Below are 20,796 nucleotides of genomic sequence, written 5' to 3'. Positions count from 1 at the left end.
GCCCCCGGTTCATACCAGTTCTATAGAACCGGTAGTAAAACCAGCAGGAGGCTCCGCCCACCGACCCCGGCATCATCAGAACGCTTCTGCGCATGCACAGAAGCTTCTGCGCATGCGCGCAGCCCAGTTGCAAACTGGTAGTAAAGGTAAGTAGAACCTGGTGTAGAGCCTTCTTGGAACTGCTGAAAGGACCTGTGTTGTAGACTAGAGATGTCGTATCCCTCCCTTTCTGTTGAGAGAAGGCTGTTCATTTTTGATATAAATTGCCTCTTTCACCATTCAGTCAGAACTGAAGAAACTTCTTAGATGAGAAGTGTAGTGTCTTCAAAGAAAAAAGAAAGAAAGAAAGTCCAGTTGCCTCTTGAAAAAGCACCTTTGGGACAACCATGACCTGGATGACTGAGAATAATCTCCATAGACATTTTTCTTGAAGATGTTTTGCTTCTCATCCAAGAAGCTTTTTCCATGAGAACTGAAGATACTTCTTGGATAAGAAGCGAAATGTCTTCAAGAGAAAAAAAAAAAACCTCAAGAAAGGTCCAATTGCATTTGAAAAAGCATCTTTGGGACAGCCATGACCTGGATAACTGAGAATCTCCATAGATGCATAGACTCCAGGCAGCTACTCAATGCAATACAATCAAGAGAAATGAAGCCATTCATCTCCTTCCTTTCCTCCCTCTTTCCTACTACATGTAGACAATGTTGTCCTCTTTACAGCATGGTTGAGAAGAAGTTTGCTGGCATGTTGTTGTGTTGCAAACAGCCTTCGGTCTTTGAATACCTGGTGGTGTTTTTCTTTCAGGCTTCCAATATGTCTGGAACGTTTGGTGGTGCCAATGTGCCACAGGGAATGTATCCTTCAGCTCCTGGGGGCTACCCTTCTGCAGCTCCAGGAGGGTTCGGACAACCACCACCACAGGGTCAGCAACCTTATGGGATCTACCCTCCACCTCCCGGAGGAAACCCCCCAACAGGGATACCATCATATCCATCATACCCAGGTGGTCCGATGCCACCTGCAGCAGCCCAGCAGCCTCAACCAGTGCCATATCCTGGACAGCAGCCCATGCCAAGTTATCCATCCGTTCCAGCTGTTAATCCTTCGATGCCATCCTACCCAGGTTCTTCCATGCCCACCGTCACCCCTGGAGTAGTAAGGACCCTTTTCTCTGTATATTTTGGCATTCTTCTTTTAGTTGAAAGGGGAAAGAGGGCGGATGCGTCATAGACTTTGTAGTTTCTGAGAACATGTTGTTGTTAGTAGCAAAGTCGTGTCCGACCCATCACACCTTGTGCTCCTGAACTTCTGTCCTGCTCTGGGAAACTTTGCTGGAAGGAATCTTAACAGTTTCCTTACAAGGCAAAGATTTGAATTCTGAAGATAAATCCAGGATAAATTCTTGGGGAATTTCTTGGATCTCCCAGGAGTTTTTGTGACTACTTGCCTCTGTGAGTTTACCTGTCATAGGTGGTCAGTATTTTCAGGAGTTTGAATTTTATTGATTTAAACCATTTATTGAACTACCCATTTGTTTAACAACTTACTGTATTTTTTGGAGTATAAGACGCACTTTTTTCCCTCCTAAAAGAGGCTGAAAATTTGGATGCATCTTATACTCCATATGTAACCCCGCCCACCCACCAGCCCCCACCCTTCAGCCTCCACGCGTCCTCTTCCTGGCTGCTGAGATTGCCACCGACAATGTCTTGTATTTTTGGGCTCCACGCATCACATTTTCAGCCTCCAAACACTGTTTGTGAGCCCCTCAAGGCTGCAGGGATCGCCAAAGGACATCACTGCCAATCACCGCCCGAAAACATGATGCATTTAGAGGCTGAAAACGCGTTGTGTGGTGCCCAAAATGGCTACCCAGAACAGCTGCTGCCTTCTCTTACCTCTTCCGCACTTCGCCTGCTTTAGTCACTGGAGCTCCCTCCGATGATCAGCTGTGCTTTTGAAGCTGTTTTCAGCCTCAACGCAAGCGAAGCGATCTTCCATGCTTTGCCTGCTTTTCTAATTGCTACTCCCTCCAACAATCAGCTCTGCTTTTGAAGCTGTTTTCAGCCTCAACACAAGCGAAGCGATCTTCCATGCTTTGCCTGCTTTTCTAATTGCTGCTCCCTCCGACAATCAGCTGTGCTTTAGAAGCTGTTTTTTAGCCCCAACCAGCCCCAACCTCAAAACCAGTGAGCAAACTAATGTGCTGAAGCTGACCAGGCTAAGGACGCTAGCCAGATGAATACCTGGTAGGCAGCTTTTTTTTTTCCTGTTTTCCTCCCCAAAAACTAAGGTGCGTCTTATATTCCGGTGCGTCTTATACGCCAAAAAATACGGTATATAGGGTCCACAGTCCTCCCAGTTCAAACTTCAGATTCATATCACCACAAGAAAAAAAGATGAGTCACCCATTTTAACTGGACTTGTTTTTCCTTGAAGACATTTCGCTTCTTATCCAAGAAGCTTCTTCAGGTCTGGTGAGATGAGTCATCTGACAATTTTATAGCTGATTAAGATCTTTCGTGTCTGCATTGGAAGAAGTAAAGATTTTGGGCCAGGAAAATTATTTGTGTGTGTGTGTCTGTGTGTGTGTGTGTGTGTGTGTGTGTGTAGTCTTCATTTAGTGATTACCTCATTTAGCAACCAGTTGCAGTTACAAAAATGTTAAACAAAGAACCTTGTGACCAATCCTGATGGCAGCTGATGCCGTTTGCTTTAATGTTCAGTCTTTATCATACAGTTTTTCTCAAAACTTCTTGACAAATGGATAGCCGTATCAATTAATAAACTTAGAGGGGGCAGAGAATGAGTTTGTTGTTAATAGTTTTACATGGTGCTGAAAATACTGTATATCCTTTTTATGCTTTTCTTCTTGTATGTCACATTGGGATATTTTAGTTGCAGCATGGGGTGATTCCCAACCTGTGTTGGGAATCACCCCATATGCATGTGTTCCTGCATATCTAAAATGTTGGGTTGGTCAAACTTCTGGGCTTATCTCTTGCTTTTATCTTATGATAAAGATCAGAGAACTGTACAAGGGATCAACTAGCTCCATGATGGCGAACCTATGGCACGCGTGCCCAAAGTGGCACATGAAGCCATGTCGCCCAACACGCACGGCCTTGTCTGTTGGTCTTTTGGTTTCTGGCACACATGCGTGCACGACGATCAGCTGTCCTTTGCGCATGTGGCAGTCCTGAAAACTGGTGTGCGCATGTGCACCAGCCAACTGATTGTCATGCGTGCCAGAACCCAGAAGTTCAGCTTTTCCAGAGCGCAATCCCTTTGCACATGCGGCCGTGCCGAAAACCGATGTGCACATGTGCACCGCCCAGCTGATTATTGGGCACAATCGCGCATTAGAACCTGGAAGTTCGGCTTTTGCAGAGCGCGGCCTGCGCTCATGCAACATTTTCGTGTGACAAGGTTTGTCATCACTGAACTAGCTGGTCACAATAAGCCTACAGAATACAGAATAACAGTCCTGAACTGAATGGGGAAGAGAAGAAAAGGTTGAGGATAATCACACTCTAGAATGTCCCAGGTTCTAGGGAATGTGGAGTAGTAAGTTTGAAGGTTATAGCTTTAGTCTGGCAAGATTCTGTCTATTAGAACTAAGCAAATGAAGAACTAGACTCGATTGGATCTTATTGTCATCTTTTGGCTTAGGCCTGACAAAAAAAATTATAGAACAACAGGGTTGGAAGTGACCTTGGAGGTCTTCTAGTCCAACCAATGAGCCGAGGTGGCGCAGTGGTTAGAGTGCAGTACTGCAGCTACTTCAGTTGACTGCTAGTTCAGCAGATCAGCGGATCAAATCTCACCGGCTCAAGGTTGACTCAGCCTTCTATCCTTCCAAGGTGGGTAAAATGAGGACCCAGATTGTTAGTGGGCAAAATGCTATTTAGTATACTGTCTTTGGTGTAAGCCGCCCAGAGTCCTCGGAGAGTGGGCGGCATAGAAATATGACAAACAAACAAACAAATAAATAAACAAACAAACAAATAAATAAATAATACCCCCCCCCCCGCTCAAGCAGGAAACCCTATCCCATTCCAGACAAATTGCTGTCCAATCTCTTCTTAAAAACTCCAGTGATGGAGCACCTACAACTTCTGAAGGAGAGCTGTTCCTCTGATTAATTGTTCTCATCGTCATGACATTTCTCCTTAGTTCTAGATTGGATCTCTCCTTGATTAGTTTCCATCCATTGCTTCTTGTCCTGCCTTCAGGTGCTTTGGAAAATAGGTTGACCCCCTTTTCTCTGTGACAGCCCCCCAAATATTGGAAGACTGCTACCATGTCACCACTGGTCCTGTCTTCATCTATCTTTAGTTCCTCACGTGTATGGTTAATTAATATTTGATGTCTTGAATAACAAGATATCTTTTAATTGTCAAAAATTGGTTATGGAATGAGAAACATTTGTTTATCCTTGCATTACTACAGTCTGGAAAGCGAGGCACGGTCCATGACGCTCCATCCTTTGATCCTTTGAGGGACGCAGAAGTCTTGAGGAAAGCCATGAAAGGCTTTGGTGAGTAATCCATGTCTGGCCTCTTTTCTTTTAATTATGGAGGGCCATCACTGTCCACTCTTGGTTTCTCCAACTGGTACATTTGGATGAAGCTTAAGAACTAAATATTTTATATTTCTGTTTAGGAACTGATGAACAGGCCATCATCGACTGCCTTGGAAGTCGCTCAAACAAGCAACGACAGCAGATAATGCTCTCATTCAAAACAGCTTATGGGAAGGTGAGAATAATGATACTTATCATTATTGTACTGCACATTTTCCTACTTAGGGCCAGTATCTGCACCCTGCTAGGTACCAGCATCTAGTCAGCTTTGCCCGACCTTGAAAACTTAAGCATTCAGATATGGTTAGAACATGAGTTGGAAATATAGCTCTAAAGATTGGCAGAGAAGAAGGAGAGAGCAGCTAGGGCCCAAGTGAAGCAAGCAATCTAGTCTCTACAGCTGACCTTTTGCTTGGTTGAGAACCTGTAGGTGGTGTAGAAGGTGTCATCCAGTTTGCTGAAAGGGACATCTAGTGGTGGACATCTTATCCAGTGGTGGGTTTCACATTTTGTTACTAACGGTTCGCATGCACGCCTGCCTTCCGTGCATGCACATGGCCTTCCATGTGTGCCTTCCGCACATGTGCCTGGCCTCAAAAACGTGTCTAAATAGGATGGGATAGAGCCAGGGTGGGTGGGTGAGCCCATCTGCAATTTCAGCTACCGGTTAGCCCGAACTGGTCCGAACCGGCTGAATACCATCTCTGATCTTATCCCTCTGTTGAAACAAGGCCACGCGCTAACAATGGTCTACCAAGTCACATTTTCAGTTTTGTTTGGGATGTTTAAAGAGCCATGGTGGGGCAGTGGTTAGAATGCAGGCTAATTCTGTTGACTGCCAGGGGTTCGATCCTGACCGGCTCAAGGTTGACTCAGCCTTCCATCTTTCTGAAGTCAGTAAAATGTGGGCCCAGAATGTTGGGGGCAAAATGCTGACTCTGTAAAACCTCTTAGAGAGGGCTGTAAAAGCACTACGGAGTAGTATATAAGTCTAAGTGCTATTGCTATTGCTATTGCTATTAAGGTCATGAAGGACTTACCTTACTACTGTTGTGGGCATGTGAACTCAAAAGATGTACATCAAGTGGTTTAGGCAATTTCAGAAGGTCCCAAGAAACATAATGATTTAACACATCACAGAGGCTAATTGATAACTGTCACCAAGATACTGCCATATTACTCATATTAGTAGTCAAAGTAGAATCTCTATTAACAAGTGGAACAGTAAGGAACAAGAACTTCCCTTCTCCATCCTTATCCACTTTTCTACGCAGGTCCTGCCCATCGTCTTGAGAAATGAGCTGATGTAGATAGTTTGGTACCCAGCCCATAAAAGTTTCCCACTTCCCATGTGGCTCGATTCACAAACCCTGCTCACAGCCAGACAAGAAGCAACAGGAGAGGGAGGGAGGATATGGGTTGGATTGCAAGGGAGGGGGTAATGGAATGCAAGAGTACTAACTCTGTGGAGAGACATACCAGCATGCCAAGGTCACCTGCTGGGAAAGTCCATCAGAGTCTGTTCTCCAAACAAACTGAACATAATTGGCTGGACAGAATAAACTGACAATGGGAGAGCTATTTGTGCGTGAAAATGTTAGAATTGGCTTCGCTACTTACGTATCCAGGGCAGCTCAGTAAATTATACTCTTGGTAACAAAAATATGGCCCAGGAGTCTTTATTTGCTGCATGCATTGAGTGGGATGGTTGACACCTCTGTTGTGTAGGACTCTTGTCTCTGACCTTTTATATCACTGAAACATAATTATTTGCCATAGAAATGGATACATTTAGAGTTTGCTTCTGCTAAATGTCATTTTGGTACAGTTCCAAACCACGCTTTTTTCTCTATTTTTGAACTGATTAAAAATTAGGATTTGATCAAGGACCTGAAGTCAGAGATCTCCGGAAACTTTGAGAAGACGATTTTGGCAATGATGAAAACACCTGTCCTGTTTGATGTTCTGGAAATCAAAGAAGCTATCAAGGTTTGTATTTAAAAGAAAGTGATGCCTCTATCAACGTGTTGTCTGTTTCAATGTTCATTTTGTCTTTCTTTCCTGTCTTCTTCCAAACTTACCCTCAAAATAATATTTTTCACTTCGCTTTTTCTGCTGACTATCAGCAGAAAGGCCTTGCCTTCAGTCATGGTTTGGCTTAGATTTTCTACATCTGTTACACAGCCCTTTCAGGTTATTGGAAGTATTGTATAAATGAGGGCAAACAAATTGAATCATAGTTTAGAATTTGAAATGCCCTATGTCAGCTAAGAAATGCCCCATCACAAATGCAAAACTACCATTTTGAATGCAAAGTGGAGTGTTTTGAATTCACTAAGACTTGGTCTCATCTGTTTTGTGCATTCCTAAGGTGTCTGTGTAGATTATAGATGATGATAGAGATAGATAGTTGATAGATAGATAGATAGATTAGATAGATAGATAGATAGATAGTTAGATAGATAGGTAGATATGGATGGACAGACAGATGAGAGAGAGATAGGCAGGCAGACAGATAGAGATAGATGGTAGGTAGGTAGGTAGGTGGGTAGATTAGATATAGATAGACAGACAGACAGAGTCAAACAGACAGACAGACAGGTAGATAGGTAGATGAGAGAGAGATAGGCAGGCAGACAGATAGAGATAGATGATAGTAGATAGAAAGATAGAAAGATAGATAGATACAGATGATTTAAGAACTGCAGCGATTCACTTAATAAAAGTGTCACAAAAAGTCATAAAAAGGGGGCAAAACATAACTTAATAAATGTCTCACTTAGCAACATGAATTGGGGGCCCTATTGTGGTCGTTAATCGAGGGCTCCCTGACTTATGGAGAAAATCTCCTGCATAATAACGAAAAGAGGCTTTCTCCCTTTACTCAGGGTGCTGGCACAGACGAAGCCTGCTTGATTGAGATCCTGGCATCTCGCGATAACAGGCACGTTCAGGAAATCAGCCGAGCATACAAGACAGGTGAGTTTTATCGCTCATAATCAGCCCTGATCTGATCTCCAGCAGTGAGGCTGGTATGCTAAGGACTGAAAAACTGAGTTGTGGACATGGGTCTCGTATTCTTCTGGAGATAGGGTGCAGGGTTATGGTGCCACGGCAAAGTTGTCCATTTTTTTTTTTTTTTGCTGGGTTGATTTATTGGCGAGGGCCAAGATGCAGAATTTGAGTTTGGAAATATACCCTGCAGACAGTGGTGGGATTCAGCCGGTTCGGGCCAATTCAGGTGAACCGGTAATTAAATTGCTGTCTGGCCCTGCCCCGCCGTTCCTGCCCTGCCCTTTCCAGGAGTCTCCACATGCCCCATTTTGGCTCCCAGGTAAGTGCAGGGAGGCATCCTTGGGCCAAAATGGAGCACGGGGGGCGATGCCCCCCCGCAGCCCATTTTTACTCCCAGAAGGCTTCAGGGAGGCTTCATAGGCCCATTTTCGCTTCCCAGGAGGCTTCAGGGAGGCTTAAGCCCAAAACAGGGCAAAGGGGTGTGCGGCGTGCCCCCGTGCCCCCCCCCCCGTGGCCCATTTTTGCTCCCATGGGGTGCAGGGAGGCCTACTAGGCTCAAAACAGGGCACGGGGGGTGGCGCATCACCCCCTGGGGCCCGTTTTTGCTCCCATGGGGGTGCAGGGAGGCCTACTAGGCTCAAAATGGGGCACGGGGGCTGGCACATCACCCCCTGGGGCCCGTTTTTGCTCCCATGGGGGTACAGAAGGCCGAGCGCTGCCTGTCACACGCCCTGGCCACGCCCACCCAGCTGGTCATTAGGGCAGAGAACCGGTTGTTAAATTATTTGAATCCCACCACTGCCCGCAGATATTCCCATTCTGCTAAGTTGCTATGGATAGAAGGGGCAGCCATGCATGGCCAATAACTTGGGGAAAAGCCCAAGAGAAAGGAAGGACCAAGTTTTCCATCCCTCCATAGGATGAAGGGGAAAACAAAATCAGGTTGGGTTTTAAGGACAGAAAAAAGGGCAATTCTGCATCTGTTGAAGTCCATCTGGGTAATGTGTCCACAGGAAGCACAATCCAGTGGTTAAAGCACCCAAACGGAGAGATGGTAGGCTGAAAGTGGGTGGGCCAGTCAAGGTCTCTCAGCCCTAGGAAAGAGACAATGACAAATAACTTCTGAGAAACCTTGCCAAGGGACCTGCTCAGCCAGTCTCTGACAGTCAACTTCCACCCTGTTTACGTAGTGGTCCCATTTCCCCCCCTCTAGTTTTATTACTCCTAATGCTTTAATTCCCAATGCTGAATGTTGTTTTATGTGGCACTTTTATGATGTAGGCTGCCCAGAGTAACTCAACATAGAAAAGGAAGGACGGAAGGAAGGAAGGAAGGAAGGAAGGAAGGAAGGAAGGAAGGAAGAAAGGAGGGAGGGAGGGAGGGAGGGAGGGAGGGAAAAAGAAAAAAGAAAAAGAAAGGAAGGAAGGAAGGAAGGAGGGAGAGGGAGGGAGGGAGGAAGGGAAAAGAGAAAGGAAGGAAGGAAGGAAGGAAGGAAAGAAGAAAAGAAGGAAGGAGGGAGAGGGAGGGAGGGAGGGAAAAGAGAAAGGAAGGAAGGAAGGAAGGAAGGAAGGAAGGAAGGGAGGAAGAGAAAGAAGGGAGGGAGGGAGGGAAAAGAGAAAGAAGAAAAGAGGAAGGAAGGAAGGAAGGAAGGAGCTAGGGAGGGGAAGAGAAAGAGAGAGAGAGAGAGAGAGAGAGAGAGAGAGAGAGAGAGAGAGAGAGAGAGAGAGAAATGGCTACCTTGAGTTTGCCACCCACTGCTGATATGGAAGAGAAATTGAAGTTTAATTCAGATGGAAAGAGGCAGCAAAAGTTCTCTTGAATGGGAACATGGCTTGTTTCCAAGCTCTACCATCAGAGTTCAGTGGAAGAAAATGTCTGCACTGTTGAAAGATGAGGTTGTTATGGGAACACAAGGGTGTGGTGTGGTGAGAAATTCCATCTGGAAATTCCTTTAATGCTTTTCTTTCACCACTTTGGAAAAACAGTAATTTTTGAAGGGTAAAATATATAAAAAAACATACACATGTTTATGAAGTGTTTCCACCCTAAACCAGGTGTACTTTTATTTATAAATGTATTACACTCACATTCTTCTCCTTTTCCCATCTCCTGGGGTTCCCTAATGTTGAGATAATACCAGGGGTGGGCTTCAAAAATTTTAGCAAGGGGTTCTCTGCCAGGTTACTGGGTGGGTGTGGGCATAGTGGGTGTGGCCTAATCAGCCTCCTGCACCATGGCGGGGGGGGGCATTTTTGCCCTCCCCGGGCTCCAGAGGCTTTCCTCGAGCCTCCGGGTAGGGCAAAAATGGCCTCCTCAGGCTCCAGAGGCCCTCTGGAGGCCGGAAAGGGATTCTTGGGAGGGGAGGGGTGGGGTAGGCAGGTCCAGCCAGGAGTGGGATTTGGGGGTTCTCTGAACTGCAGAGAATCTTAGCTAGAGATTCTCCCGAACCCCTGTGAGCCCCCAGCAGCCCACCCCTGGATAATACCCCTAAAAAATCATAATTAAAACTGACTTTCCTTGGTCTTTCATAGAATTTAAGAAAACTCTGGAAGAAGCCATTAGAAGTGACACATCTGGGCATTTCCAGAGACTTTTAATCTCACTCTCTCAGGTATGTAGATGATTATTAAATATCATTTTTATGATTGCTTAATGTCATCTTGACAGATGTATATCTTGACAATCTCATGGACTGGAAATTTGGATCTAACTTCTAACAAGAGTTAAGAGCTGAATACATTTTAGCTACATGAAGGGACATACAGTATTCCTGATTTTGTAGCCAGCATTAGCTAAAGCGATTCTGAACGCGGCTTGTTTCAGTAAACCAGAATTTAAACCAAGTGAAGTTCTGATGAATGAATGAATGATAGATGTTTTGACGAAATCAAGAAACAATCTGATTGAGACTTGAACCATTGTGGAGCCCTTGGTGCTCTCTGATTTTGACTGTTTTCTTGCAGACATTTCATGACCCAGCTAAGTAACATCACCAGTAGATGGGTCATGAAACATCTGCAAGGAAACACAAAAGATCAGAGAGCACCAAGGGCTCCACAATTCAACTCTGAGCTACAGATAGTCCTTTCTATTGGTACTCCATTGGTCTACTCTATTGGTATGGAGCCTCGGTGGCGCAGTGGTTAGAGTGCAGTACTGCAGGTTACTTCTGCTGCCTGCTGGCTGCCTGCAATTTGGCAGTTCAAATCTCACCAGGCTCAAGGTTGACTCAGCCATCCATCCTTCTGAGGTGGGTAAAATGAGGACCCAAATCATTGGGGGCAAGAGGCTGACTCTGTAAACCGCTTAGAGAGGGCTGTAAAGCACTGTGAAATGGTATATAAGTCTAAGTGCTGATTGCTATTGCTACTCAACTCATATTCATAATCCTAATCCAAGGATTGATCAAAGCAAATGGTAAAGCTTCCTTGACCTTCACTGACCCCAGGGGTGGGTTCTACTTACCTTTACTATCGGTTCGCAATGATTGTAGCTTCTGCGCATGCGCAGATTGCTTCTGATGACGTCAGGGTCAGTGGGCAGAGCCTCCTGCCGGTTTCACTACCAGTTCTATAGAACCGGTCCGAACCGGGGGCAACCCATCACTGATTGACCCTGAGAAAAGCCAAGCAAAGAAGGACCTGCTAGTAAAAATATCCCAGAAAACAATATTGATTCTGATTTTCAGCCACAAAAAATTATAAGTATGGGTCTGTGTAGAAATTAAGCTTTACAACCTTAAGCAGGGGTGGGCTGCTACAGTTTTGCCTGGGTTTGGGAGAACCTGTAGCTAACGTTATGGCCGGTTTGGAGAAGCTCCAAATCCCACCACTGGCTGGCCCCGCCTCACCTGCCCCACCCCACCCCTCCCACCCACCCTGCCCCTCTCCATGTGGCCCATTTTGGATGCGAGGTAAGTGCAGGGCCCGCATGGAGGCTCAGAGAGGGGGAAAAACGGGCTTCCTGGAAGCTCCAGAGGACCTCCAGAGCCTGGAGGAAGCAGTTTTCACCCTCCAAGAGGCTCGAGGAAAGCCTCCTGAGCCTGGGGAAGGTGAAAACGCCCCCCCCCCCACCATGGTGCAGGAGGCTGACTAGGCCATGCCCACCATGCCACGCCCACCCAGCAACCGGGCAGAGAACCCGTTGCTGAAATTTTTGAAGCCCACCCCTGAAGAAAAGGTCTTTCCAACATTTCACTGTATAATGATGGGATCACCAAAGAAACACATACTGTGGATAATATTCTGGCAGTGTAAACCCATTGGCTTAACCAGCAGCCTCAGCAAAGGTATTCTAAGGGTGTATGTACGTACAGTGTATGTGCTTAAAATTGTACTTTATGTCTTAATATGAGCCGTTTTGAAAACTTTTTCTAGGGCAACCGAGATGAAAGCACCAATGTGGACATGGCCCTTGTCCAGAGCGATGTTCAGGTTAGTATACCGCTGATGTACACTTCTCACGTACATTTTAAAAAGATTTGCAGAATTAAAATTGCTGACACTGAGAGGAACATTCCTTTTTTTATAAAAAAAAAACCAAGAAGTTTCTTTTTACACTGAATATTTCTGCCTTTAATGAAATATAAAACCGGTTTTAATGTTGTACAACCCCTCCTAAGCCGAGGTGCTATTCAGCAGGTTCTGAAAGGTTCTGGAGAACCGGTGGCGGAAATTTTGAGTAGTTCGGAGAACTGGCAAATACCACCTCTGGCTGGCCCCAGAGTGGGGTGGGAATGGAGATTTTGCAGTATCGTTCCACTGCCACACCCACCAAGCCATGCCCACCAAGCCACACCACGCCCATCAAGCCATGCCCACAGAACCGGTAGTAAAAAAAAATGAATTTCATCACTGCTCCTAAGTATAACTTGATATTTAATTGATCTATTACAGTGATGGCTAACCTTTTGTGTGACTGCGTGTGTGCCTGCACCCATAATGCAATGTGTGTGCCCCCCCAATGCCCCTGCCCCCCCATGCATACACATTTGGCCCCTCCGTGCTCTCCCCGCCCCCCATGAATGCACGTGTGACCCTCCCACACACACACTCTGTTTTGGGCCTAGCAGGCCTCTCTGCAGCCTCCTGGGACCAAAAACGGGCCTGTTTTTGGTCCCAGGAGACACAAACTGGAATTACACCACATAATATTAAAAATTAGAAACATCCCACAAACCCCAATAAAAGCAAAATCAACATTGCCCAATGTTATCAAACTCCACCTCCAATGCTCAGCAAGGACAACCTCCGTTCCCACGGGAAAGAAGATCACCTAGCCAAAACAATGCTCATTATCTATTCCTTTCTCCCACCTTAAGAATTTGGCGAGCCTGAAAAAAAAAAACCTTACAAAACAGAGAGAAAGAGAAGGAATAAATGAGTATAATATAAAGCTAACTAAAATGGCTACACATATGTCAATTTCGGGTTCGACAGAGCGATTAAGAAGAGCAATTAACTAGGTTGGGATCATGAGATAACCCAATGCTTTACCCCTTTTAGGCTCTCTATGCAGCAGGAGAAAATAAACTCGGGACGGACGAATCCAAGTTCAACGCGATTTTGTGCACAAGAAACCGAAATCACCTAAGAGCAGGTAGGTTGCTCAGTCTCTTAAGTCGTGCAGCAAGTCAAGGCGACATCCAGAGTTGGACGGGGTTCCTTCCGTATCAACATTTTACCATTTTAAAATAGCCCCCCCCCCTTTTTTTTTTTTCTTGTGGAAGGACTTATTTTTAGCAAGGAAGTTTTTGATAGCTTGGTTGCATTGATTAGAAATTGGCAGCCAGCTTTGAGAAGATACAACAGGAAGGGGACACATTGGTGGAGAAATGACCTCAGTTGAGGTGCACCAGCTGAAATCCCCCCCCCTTTCTACAGATTTAATAGAAATATGGGGAGAAGTGGGTTTGTCCTCCTTTGTGATTTGTCATCCTGTTAGGTTCTTTTCTTATGATTTCATGCTTGTTTGCAGTTCTCATTGCTTTTCAAGAGCTTATGAACCTGGAATACTGATGATGACGTTAGCTATTCAGAATAGCTAATGCTAAACCCACCTCTTTTGAGATGGGCTAATATAGGCTTTTCAAAAAAAATCTAAATTGTGAATGCTAGAAAACAAAAATGGCAAGTATGAAGTTGACCAAAATTTATCCTTATTTCTAGCTTGAATCTCTCCTTGAGCAGTTTCCATCCATTGTTCCTTGACTGGCTTTCGGATGCCTTGGCAAATAGCTTGACCCCCTCCTCTCTGTGGCAGCCCCCCCAAATATTGGAACACTACTATTATGTTTCCCCTGGCCCTTCTCTTAACTAGACTACCCATGCCCAGTTCCTGCAACCATTCTTCATGTGTTTTAGCCTCCAGGCCCCTAATCATCTTGGTTGCTCTTCTCTGAGCTTTTTCTAGAATCTCAATATCTTTTTATAGTGTGGTGACCAAAACTGGATGCAGTATTGTAGGTGTGATCTTATTAAGGCTTTATAAAGTGGTATTAGTACCTCACTTGATCTTGGTTGAATCCCTCTGTTAATGCAATTTAGGATTGCACTGGCTTTTTTGGCTGCCCTTTGAAAGATGTCACTTCCTGCATCACAGAGTTACAGGGCATTTATTTAATGCGGTCCTCTCTATTGTCAAAATCCATTCTTGTGTTTTCTGTGGATAGTGGTTATTTACCCTTAAACTGAAACTTTAACACAATTCAATACATTTCTATTCAGAAGTAGGTTCACTCTAAGTTCCATAGGATTTACTCCCAGGTAAACGTGAACAGGTTTGTATCCAAAATGCTTTCACGTAGAACAAACACGTAGGGCCTGGTGGCTCAGCAGACTAAAAGCATTGTGATTAACACCAGCTGTCTGCAATTGCTGTAAGTTCGAATCTCACCAGGCTCAAGGTTGATTCAGCCTTCCATCCTTTCTAAGGTAGGTTAAATGAGGACCCAGTTTGTGGGGGCAATAAGCTGACTTTGTATAAATATACAAAAGTATGAAGGCTATTGCTTAATGCATTGTAAGCCGCCCTGAGTCTACGGAGAAGGGCGGCATATAAATCAAATTTAAAAAAAAAATAATATTGTCATTTTTTATTTATTTTATTTTATTTTTTTTTGTCTCTTTCTGCAGTTTTCAATGAATACCAGCGAATGTGCAACCGGGATATTGAGAAGAGCATATGCAGAGAAATGTCTGGTGATCTTGAATCTGGGATGCTGGCAGTAGGTGAGTGATTTCTTGGTGGCCAGGACAAACCATCTGTTGGTACGGTACTTATTGATAATTTCCTTACTTTTGATAACCTTGCCCAGGCAATTATTGTGCTATTCCCTTGATAGGGGAAGTTCCAATAAATGAAATATTTATAGCTCAGAATTGAACTGGGTGCTCTCTGAGTTTGGTTGTCTTGCGGATATTTCATTACTCAACTAGGAAACATCATCAGTGGTAGAAGATAGTGGGGTTTGATTTCTAGAGCAGATTCCACTTCCTTCTAGCACTGATAGTTGCATAATGAAACATCTGTTGGGAAACCACCAAGCTCAGAAAGTACCAAGGATCCCACAGTCCTCATTCTCTTCCTCCTTCACTCTTCCTCCTCCCCCCTTCTAGCACTGATGATGTTACCTAGTTGGGTAATGAAACATCTGCTGGGAAACTGCCAAGCTCAGAGAGTACCAAGGACCCCACAGTCCTCCTCCTTCCCCTCTTGATGATGTTATCTATCTGGGTAACTGAGATGTCTGCAAGAAAACAACCAAGCTCAGAAAGCAACAAGGACCCCAGAGAGCAGAGCTTCCCAAGCTCTGGGCTGCAGCCCAATACTGGGCCGCAGCCCATTCAGAACTGGGCTGTACAAGCAGCAAGCGAGCATGTGCGTACAGCTCCATTTGCGTGAACGGTGGGCACTCGCACACAAACTTGCTGCTCACACAGAACAATTCCCCCTATCCTCTACTGGTCCTCAGAGGCAGAAAGATTGGGGACCCCGCCATAGGGGAAGCTCCTGAGAACTCAGTGTTCGCAATAGCAATAGCATTTAGACTTATATACCACTTTACAGTGCTTTACAGCCCTCTCTAAGCAGTTTTACAGAGTCAGCCTATTGCCCCCAACAATTTGGGTCCTCATTTTACCCACCTCGGAAGGACAGAAGGCAGAGTCAACCTTGAGCCAGTGGGATTTGAACTGCCAAATTGCAGGCAGCCGGCAGAAGTAGCCTGCAGTACTGCACTCTAACCACTGCGCCACCGAGGCAATAATGTTTTTTTTTTATTGAAAAACTTTTACAAATATCAATTTTTCCCCCATTTCCCCCCCATCCCTCCCTAACCCCCCCCAAGCCCTCCCCTCTCCCTGTGACTTCCCCAAGGTGAAATCCATCCACATTATATTATATCATACTTTACCACCCCTCTATTCTCCCCCCTGTGCACTATACATTTCTACATAACAATAAGCTATTTTGCCCCCTATAAACTATACATTTCTACACATCATTTAGCTAAAAGCTATCTGATACTTCCTAGTTTGGTATTTATTCTGGACATAATCTATCTATTTCTTCCACTCCCATACATAAGTCTCTTGAGTCCGGTCTTTTAAGTATGCTGATATCTTCGCCATTTCTGCAAAACTGGCCATCTTCAAAATCCATTCTTGAATTGTAGGCATATCATCCCTTTTCCAATATTGACCAATCAGTAACCTAGCTGCTGTCACCATATACAATATCAACTTTGTTTCACCCACTGAAAAACCCTTAACTATGCCCAGTAAAAACAATTGAGCAATAATGTTGATTTCATTTTTCCAGTTCATTTTCCCAAAGGTGGGATTCACTTACCTTCCCTACCGGTTTGCAATTGTGAGCCTGTGCGCATACTCAGTGATCGCACATTACAGTCGCCACTACCGGTTTTCCTGAACTGGACAGAACTGGCTGAATCCAACCTCTGCATTTACCATATCGGTCTTGATAATTCTCATGTCTGACTGATAGAGTATAGGTCTTTCTTTCCTACCATCTAGGTATGAATTTTGTCTGGCGATGCTTCCACCATCTTAAGCTGAAGACAAATCAGAGAATGACTGTATTCTCTCTTGATCGTCTCCTTCCCTTCCCTTCCTATCCCTGACTTTGGCTCTCAATAGAATTCTTTATAGAATAGAATTCTTTATTGGCCAAGGGTGATTGTACACACAAGGAATTCGTCTTTGGTGCATATGCTCTTAGTGTACATAAAAGAAAAAAAATACATTCATCAAGAATCATAAGATACAACACTTAGTGATAGTCATAACTTACTAAATAAGCAATCAAATCATACTAGGAAACAAAACAATATAAATTATAAAGATACAAGCAATATGGTTATAGTCATAAGTGGGAGGAGATAGGTACTAGGAAGGATGAGAAGAATAATAGTAATACAGTCTTAGTAAATAATTTGACAGTGTTGTGGGAATTAGTTGTTTAGCAGAGTGATGGCATTCAGGGAAAAACTGTTCTTGTGTCTAGTTGTTCTGGTGTGCAGTGCTCTATAGCATCGTTTTGAGGGTAGAAGTTGAAACAATTTATAATAATAATAATAATAATAATTTTATTTCTATACCGCCCTTCTCCCGAAGGACTCAGGGCGGTGTACAGCCTATTTAAAAACACAAAAAACACGACAACAATTTAAAATTTAAAATCATTAAATAATTAGGCTCCAATTAAAATCCCAGAAATTTAAAATACCCCAATTTAAAACGTTATGTTAGTAACCCTGCCTGGCGGAACAACAGGGTCTTCAGAGCGCAGCGAAACACCCGGAGGTCGGAAATCTTTCGTATTTCGGGGGGCAGTTCATTCCACAGGGCTGGAGCTCCCACAGAGAAGGCCCTCCCCCTGGGTGTCGCCAGCCGACATAACTTGGCTGATGGCACCCGGAGGAGACCCTCTCTGTGGGAGCGGACTGGTCGGTGGGAGGCTATTGGTGGCAGAAGTCGGTCCCGAAGGTACCCGGGTCCTATGCCATGGAGCGCTTTAAAGGTGGTAACCAACACCTTGAATCGCACCCGGAAGACCACTGGGAGCCAGTGCAGCTCGCGCAGGAGGGGTGTCACGTGGGCGCAACGGGTTGCACCCATAACCACCCGCGCGGCCGCATTCTGGACCAGTTGGAGCCTCCGAGTGCTCTTCAAGGGGAGCCCCATGTAGAGAGCATTACAATAGTCCAACCGGGAGGTGACAAGGGCGTGAGTGACCGTGCGCAAGGCGTCCCGATCCAGAAAGGGCTGCAACTGGCGAATCAGGCGAACCTGATAAAAGGCCCCCCTGGCCACGGCCGTCATGTGCTCTTCTAAAGACAGCCGTGCGTCCAGGAGGACACCCAGATTGCGAGCCCTCTCTGTGGGGGGCAAAGATTCACCCCCAATAGTCAGCGATGGCACCTGCTGACTATATCGGGGCGCCGGAAGCCACAGCCACTCGGTCTTGGAGGGGTTGAGTCTGAGCCTGTTCCTCCCCATCCAGGCCCGCACGGCCTCCAGGCAGCGGGACATCACATCAAGGGCATCGTTGGGGTGGTCTGGGGTGGAGATGTACAGCTGAGTATCATCAGCGTACAGATGACACTTCACCCCGAAACCACGGATGATCTCACCCAGCGGCTTCACATAAATGTTGAACAGGAGAGGCGAGAGGACCGACCCTTGCGGCACTCCCCATGCGAGATGCCTCGAGGTCGACCTCTGTCCCCCTGCCAACACAAACTGCGAGCGGTCGGAGAGGAAGGAGGAGAACCACCGCAAAACGGTGCCCCCTATTCCTAACCCCCTCAACCGCTGCAGCATGATACCATGGTCGATGGTATCAAAAGCCGCCGAGAGGTCTAATAGGACTAGGACAGAGGAGCAGCCCCTGTCCCGAGCCCTCCAGAGATCATCCACCAACGCGACCAATGCCGTTTCAGTGCTGTACCCCTGCCTGAAGCCCGACTGGTACGGGTCTAGATAGATAGCTTCATCCAGGTGCCGGGGAAGTTGTCGTGCCACCACGCTCTCAACAACCTTCGCCACAAAACGAAGGTTGGAGACTGGACGATAGTTGGCTAATTCAGCCGGGTCCAGGGAAGGCTTCTTGAGGAGGGGCCTCACTACCGCCTCTTTCAAGGCGGCAGGAAAGGCACCCTCACTCAGAGAAGCACTTATAATCCCCTGGAGCCAGCCTCGTGTAACCTCCCGGGAGGCCAGCACCAACCAGGAGGGACACGGGTCCAATAAACACGTGGCGGCACTAATCTTACCCAGAACCCTGTCCACATCCTCGGGAGTCACAGGATCAAACTCCTCCCAGGTAACATTCTCAAGACCTGCCCTCGTCTCCTCCCGTGGACTCATCCAGTCGGAGTCCAAGCCATCCCGAATCCGAGCGACTTTATCGTGCAGGAATTGCACAAAATCCTCAGCGCGACCCTGCAAGGGATCTTCCCGCACTCCCCCCCGGAGGAGGGAGTGGGTCACCCTAAACAAGGCGGCTGGGCGGTTCTCTGCAGATGCGATAAGAGTGGAAAAGTGGTTAGACTTTGCCGCTTTTATCGCCACTAGGTAGGTCTTGATATAAGACCTCACCTGTGTCCGGTCGGAATCGGATTGGCTAGTCCTCCAAATGCTCTCTAGGCGTCTTTTCCGACGCTTCATCTCTCTCAGCTCCTCAGAAAACCAAGGAGCCACTTGAGATCGGCATCGGGTCAGAGGCCGCAAAGGCACGACGCGGTCCAAAGCTCCAGCGGCCGCCCTTTCCCAGGCGGCCACCAGCTCTTCAGTCGAGTCGTGTGTTAGGGTCTCAGGGCACGGCCCAAGCTCCGTCAGGAACCTTTCGGGTTCCATCAGGCGCCTGGGACGGAACCATCTAATTGGCTCCGTCTCCCTGCGGCGGGGGGCGGCGGTAGGAAAGTCTAGTTGGAGGAGCGAATGATCTGTCCATGACAAGGGTTTAATATCTAGGTCCCCTCTACCAAGATCATTCAACCACTGACCAGAGACAAAAATCAGGTCCAGAGTGTGTCCCCCTATGTGAGTGGGGCCTTGAACTAACTGGGTCAGGTCCATGGCCGTCATGGAAGCCATGAACTCCCGAGCCGCCTCTGACGCCTCACCCGCGGATGGAAGGTTGAAATCCCCCATGATGATAAGTCTGGGGGTATCAACCGCCACCCCGGCAATGACGTCGAGTAGCTCGGGCAGGGTCGCTGCCACGTGGCAGGGAGCCAGGTACGTAGTCAGCAAACCCATCTGCACCCCACGGCCCCACTTTACACAGAGGGACTCACATCCGGCTATCTGAGGAACAGTGGTCTCCCTCGGACAAAGACTTTCCCTAACAATCACCGCCACTCCCCCACCCCTCTCCTGGGCCCTTGGCTGATGAAATGCACGGAAACCTGGCGGGCACATCTCAACGAGGGGGACCCCCCCCTCCTGGCCCAACCAGGTCTCCGTAATACCTGCCAGGTCCGCACCCCCCTCCGAAATAAGGTCACAAATGAGGGGGGCTTTATTAACCACCGACCTGGCATTACACAACATCAGCCGCGGACCCAGGGCCTGAGACTCCACACAACCCAGGACACGAGTCACGCATCGGGGGCCGGAGTGCGCAATCGCTCGTAAACAGCGTATGCGCACCCCCGACACTTGATATGGCCCCCTGCGTCCGTCATACCTGCCCCTCCCACTCATTATTTCAATTTCACAGCCCTTCCTGTCATCCCCCTGCTTCCCGGTTAAATTTCCTTTCGCGACCCTCCTGCTGCAACTAATCGACCCATCATCCCGCTCGGTTGCTATCTGGACCCCCCCAGGTCCGCTTTTACAACCCCCCCTCCCTCCCGGGTCCCCTTAAATTTTTTTTAAAAAAATTTGCTAAAAAACCCCTCAACCCCCTCTTCGCTACATGCCATCTCTCGGGGTTCCAAAGCCCGTCATCAAGATAGGCCCTCGATAATGTGGAGGGCCAGGCCTGCGAGAGGGGGGAGTCTCGCAGCGCAAGAAGGTCGGCTTATGTCCAGGATGCGAGGGGTCTGTAAATATTTTCACAGCCCTCTTTTTGACTCGTGCAGTATACAGGTCCTCAATGGAAGGCAGATTGGTAGCAATTGTTTTTTCTGCAGTTCTAATTATCCTCTGAAGTCTGTGTCTGCATT

General features: G+C 46.6%; 1 protein-coding gene across 1 annotated transcript in view; it reads left to right on the top strand.

The window, feature by feature from the left end:
- The window catches only part of ANXA11 (annexin A11), a 33,078-nt gene that overhangs the window by 2,770 nt on the left and 9,512 nt on the right, over nt 1–20,796 (top strand). Inside the window, exons 3-11 of the mRNA XM_070944882.1 lie at nt 806–1,156; nt 4,454–4,541; nt 4,667–4,761; nt 6,462–6,575; nt 7,475–7,565; nt 10,133–10,212; nt 11,978–12,034; nt 13,106–13,199; nt 14,735–14,830. Of these exons, the coding sequence (XP_070800983.1) occupies nt 806–1,156; nt 4,454–4,541; nt 4,667–4,761; nt 6,462–6,575; nt 7,475–7,565; nt 10,133–10,212; nt 11,978–12,034; nt 13,106–13,199; nt 14,735–14,830 (1,066 nt within the window). The remainder of the gene's footprint in view (nt 1–805; nt 1,157–4,453; nt 4,542–4,666; nt 4,762–6,461; nt 6,576–7,474; nt 7,566–10,132; nt 10,213–11,977; nt 12,035–13,105; nt 13,200–14,734; nt 14,831–20,796) is intronic.

Source organism: Pituophis catenifer, unplaced genomic scaffold (assembly GCF_029215685.1).
Source record: "Pituophis catenifer annectens isolate HBS135680 unplaced genomic scaffold, rPitCat1.0.hap2 SCAF_6, whole genome shotgun sequence".
Lineage (NCBI taxonomy): Eukaryota > Metazoa > Chordata > Lepidosauria > Squamata > Colubridae > Pituophis > Pituophis catenifer.
This window is presented reverse-complemented; position numbering and strand designations above follow the sequence as displayed.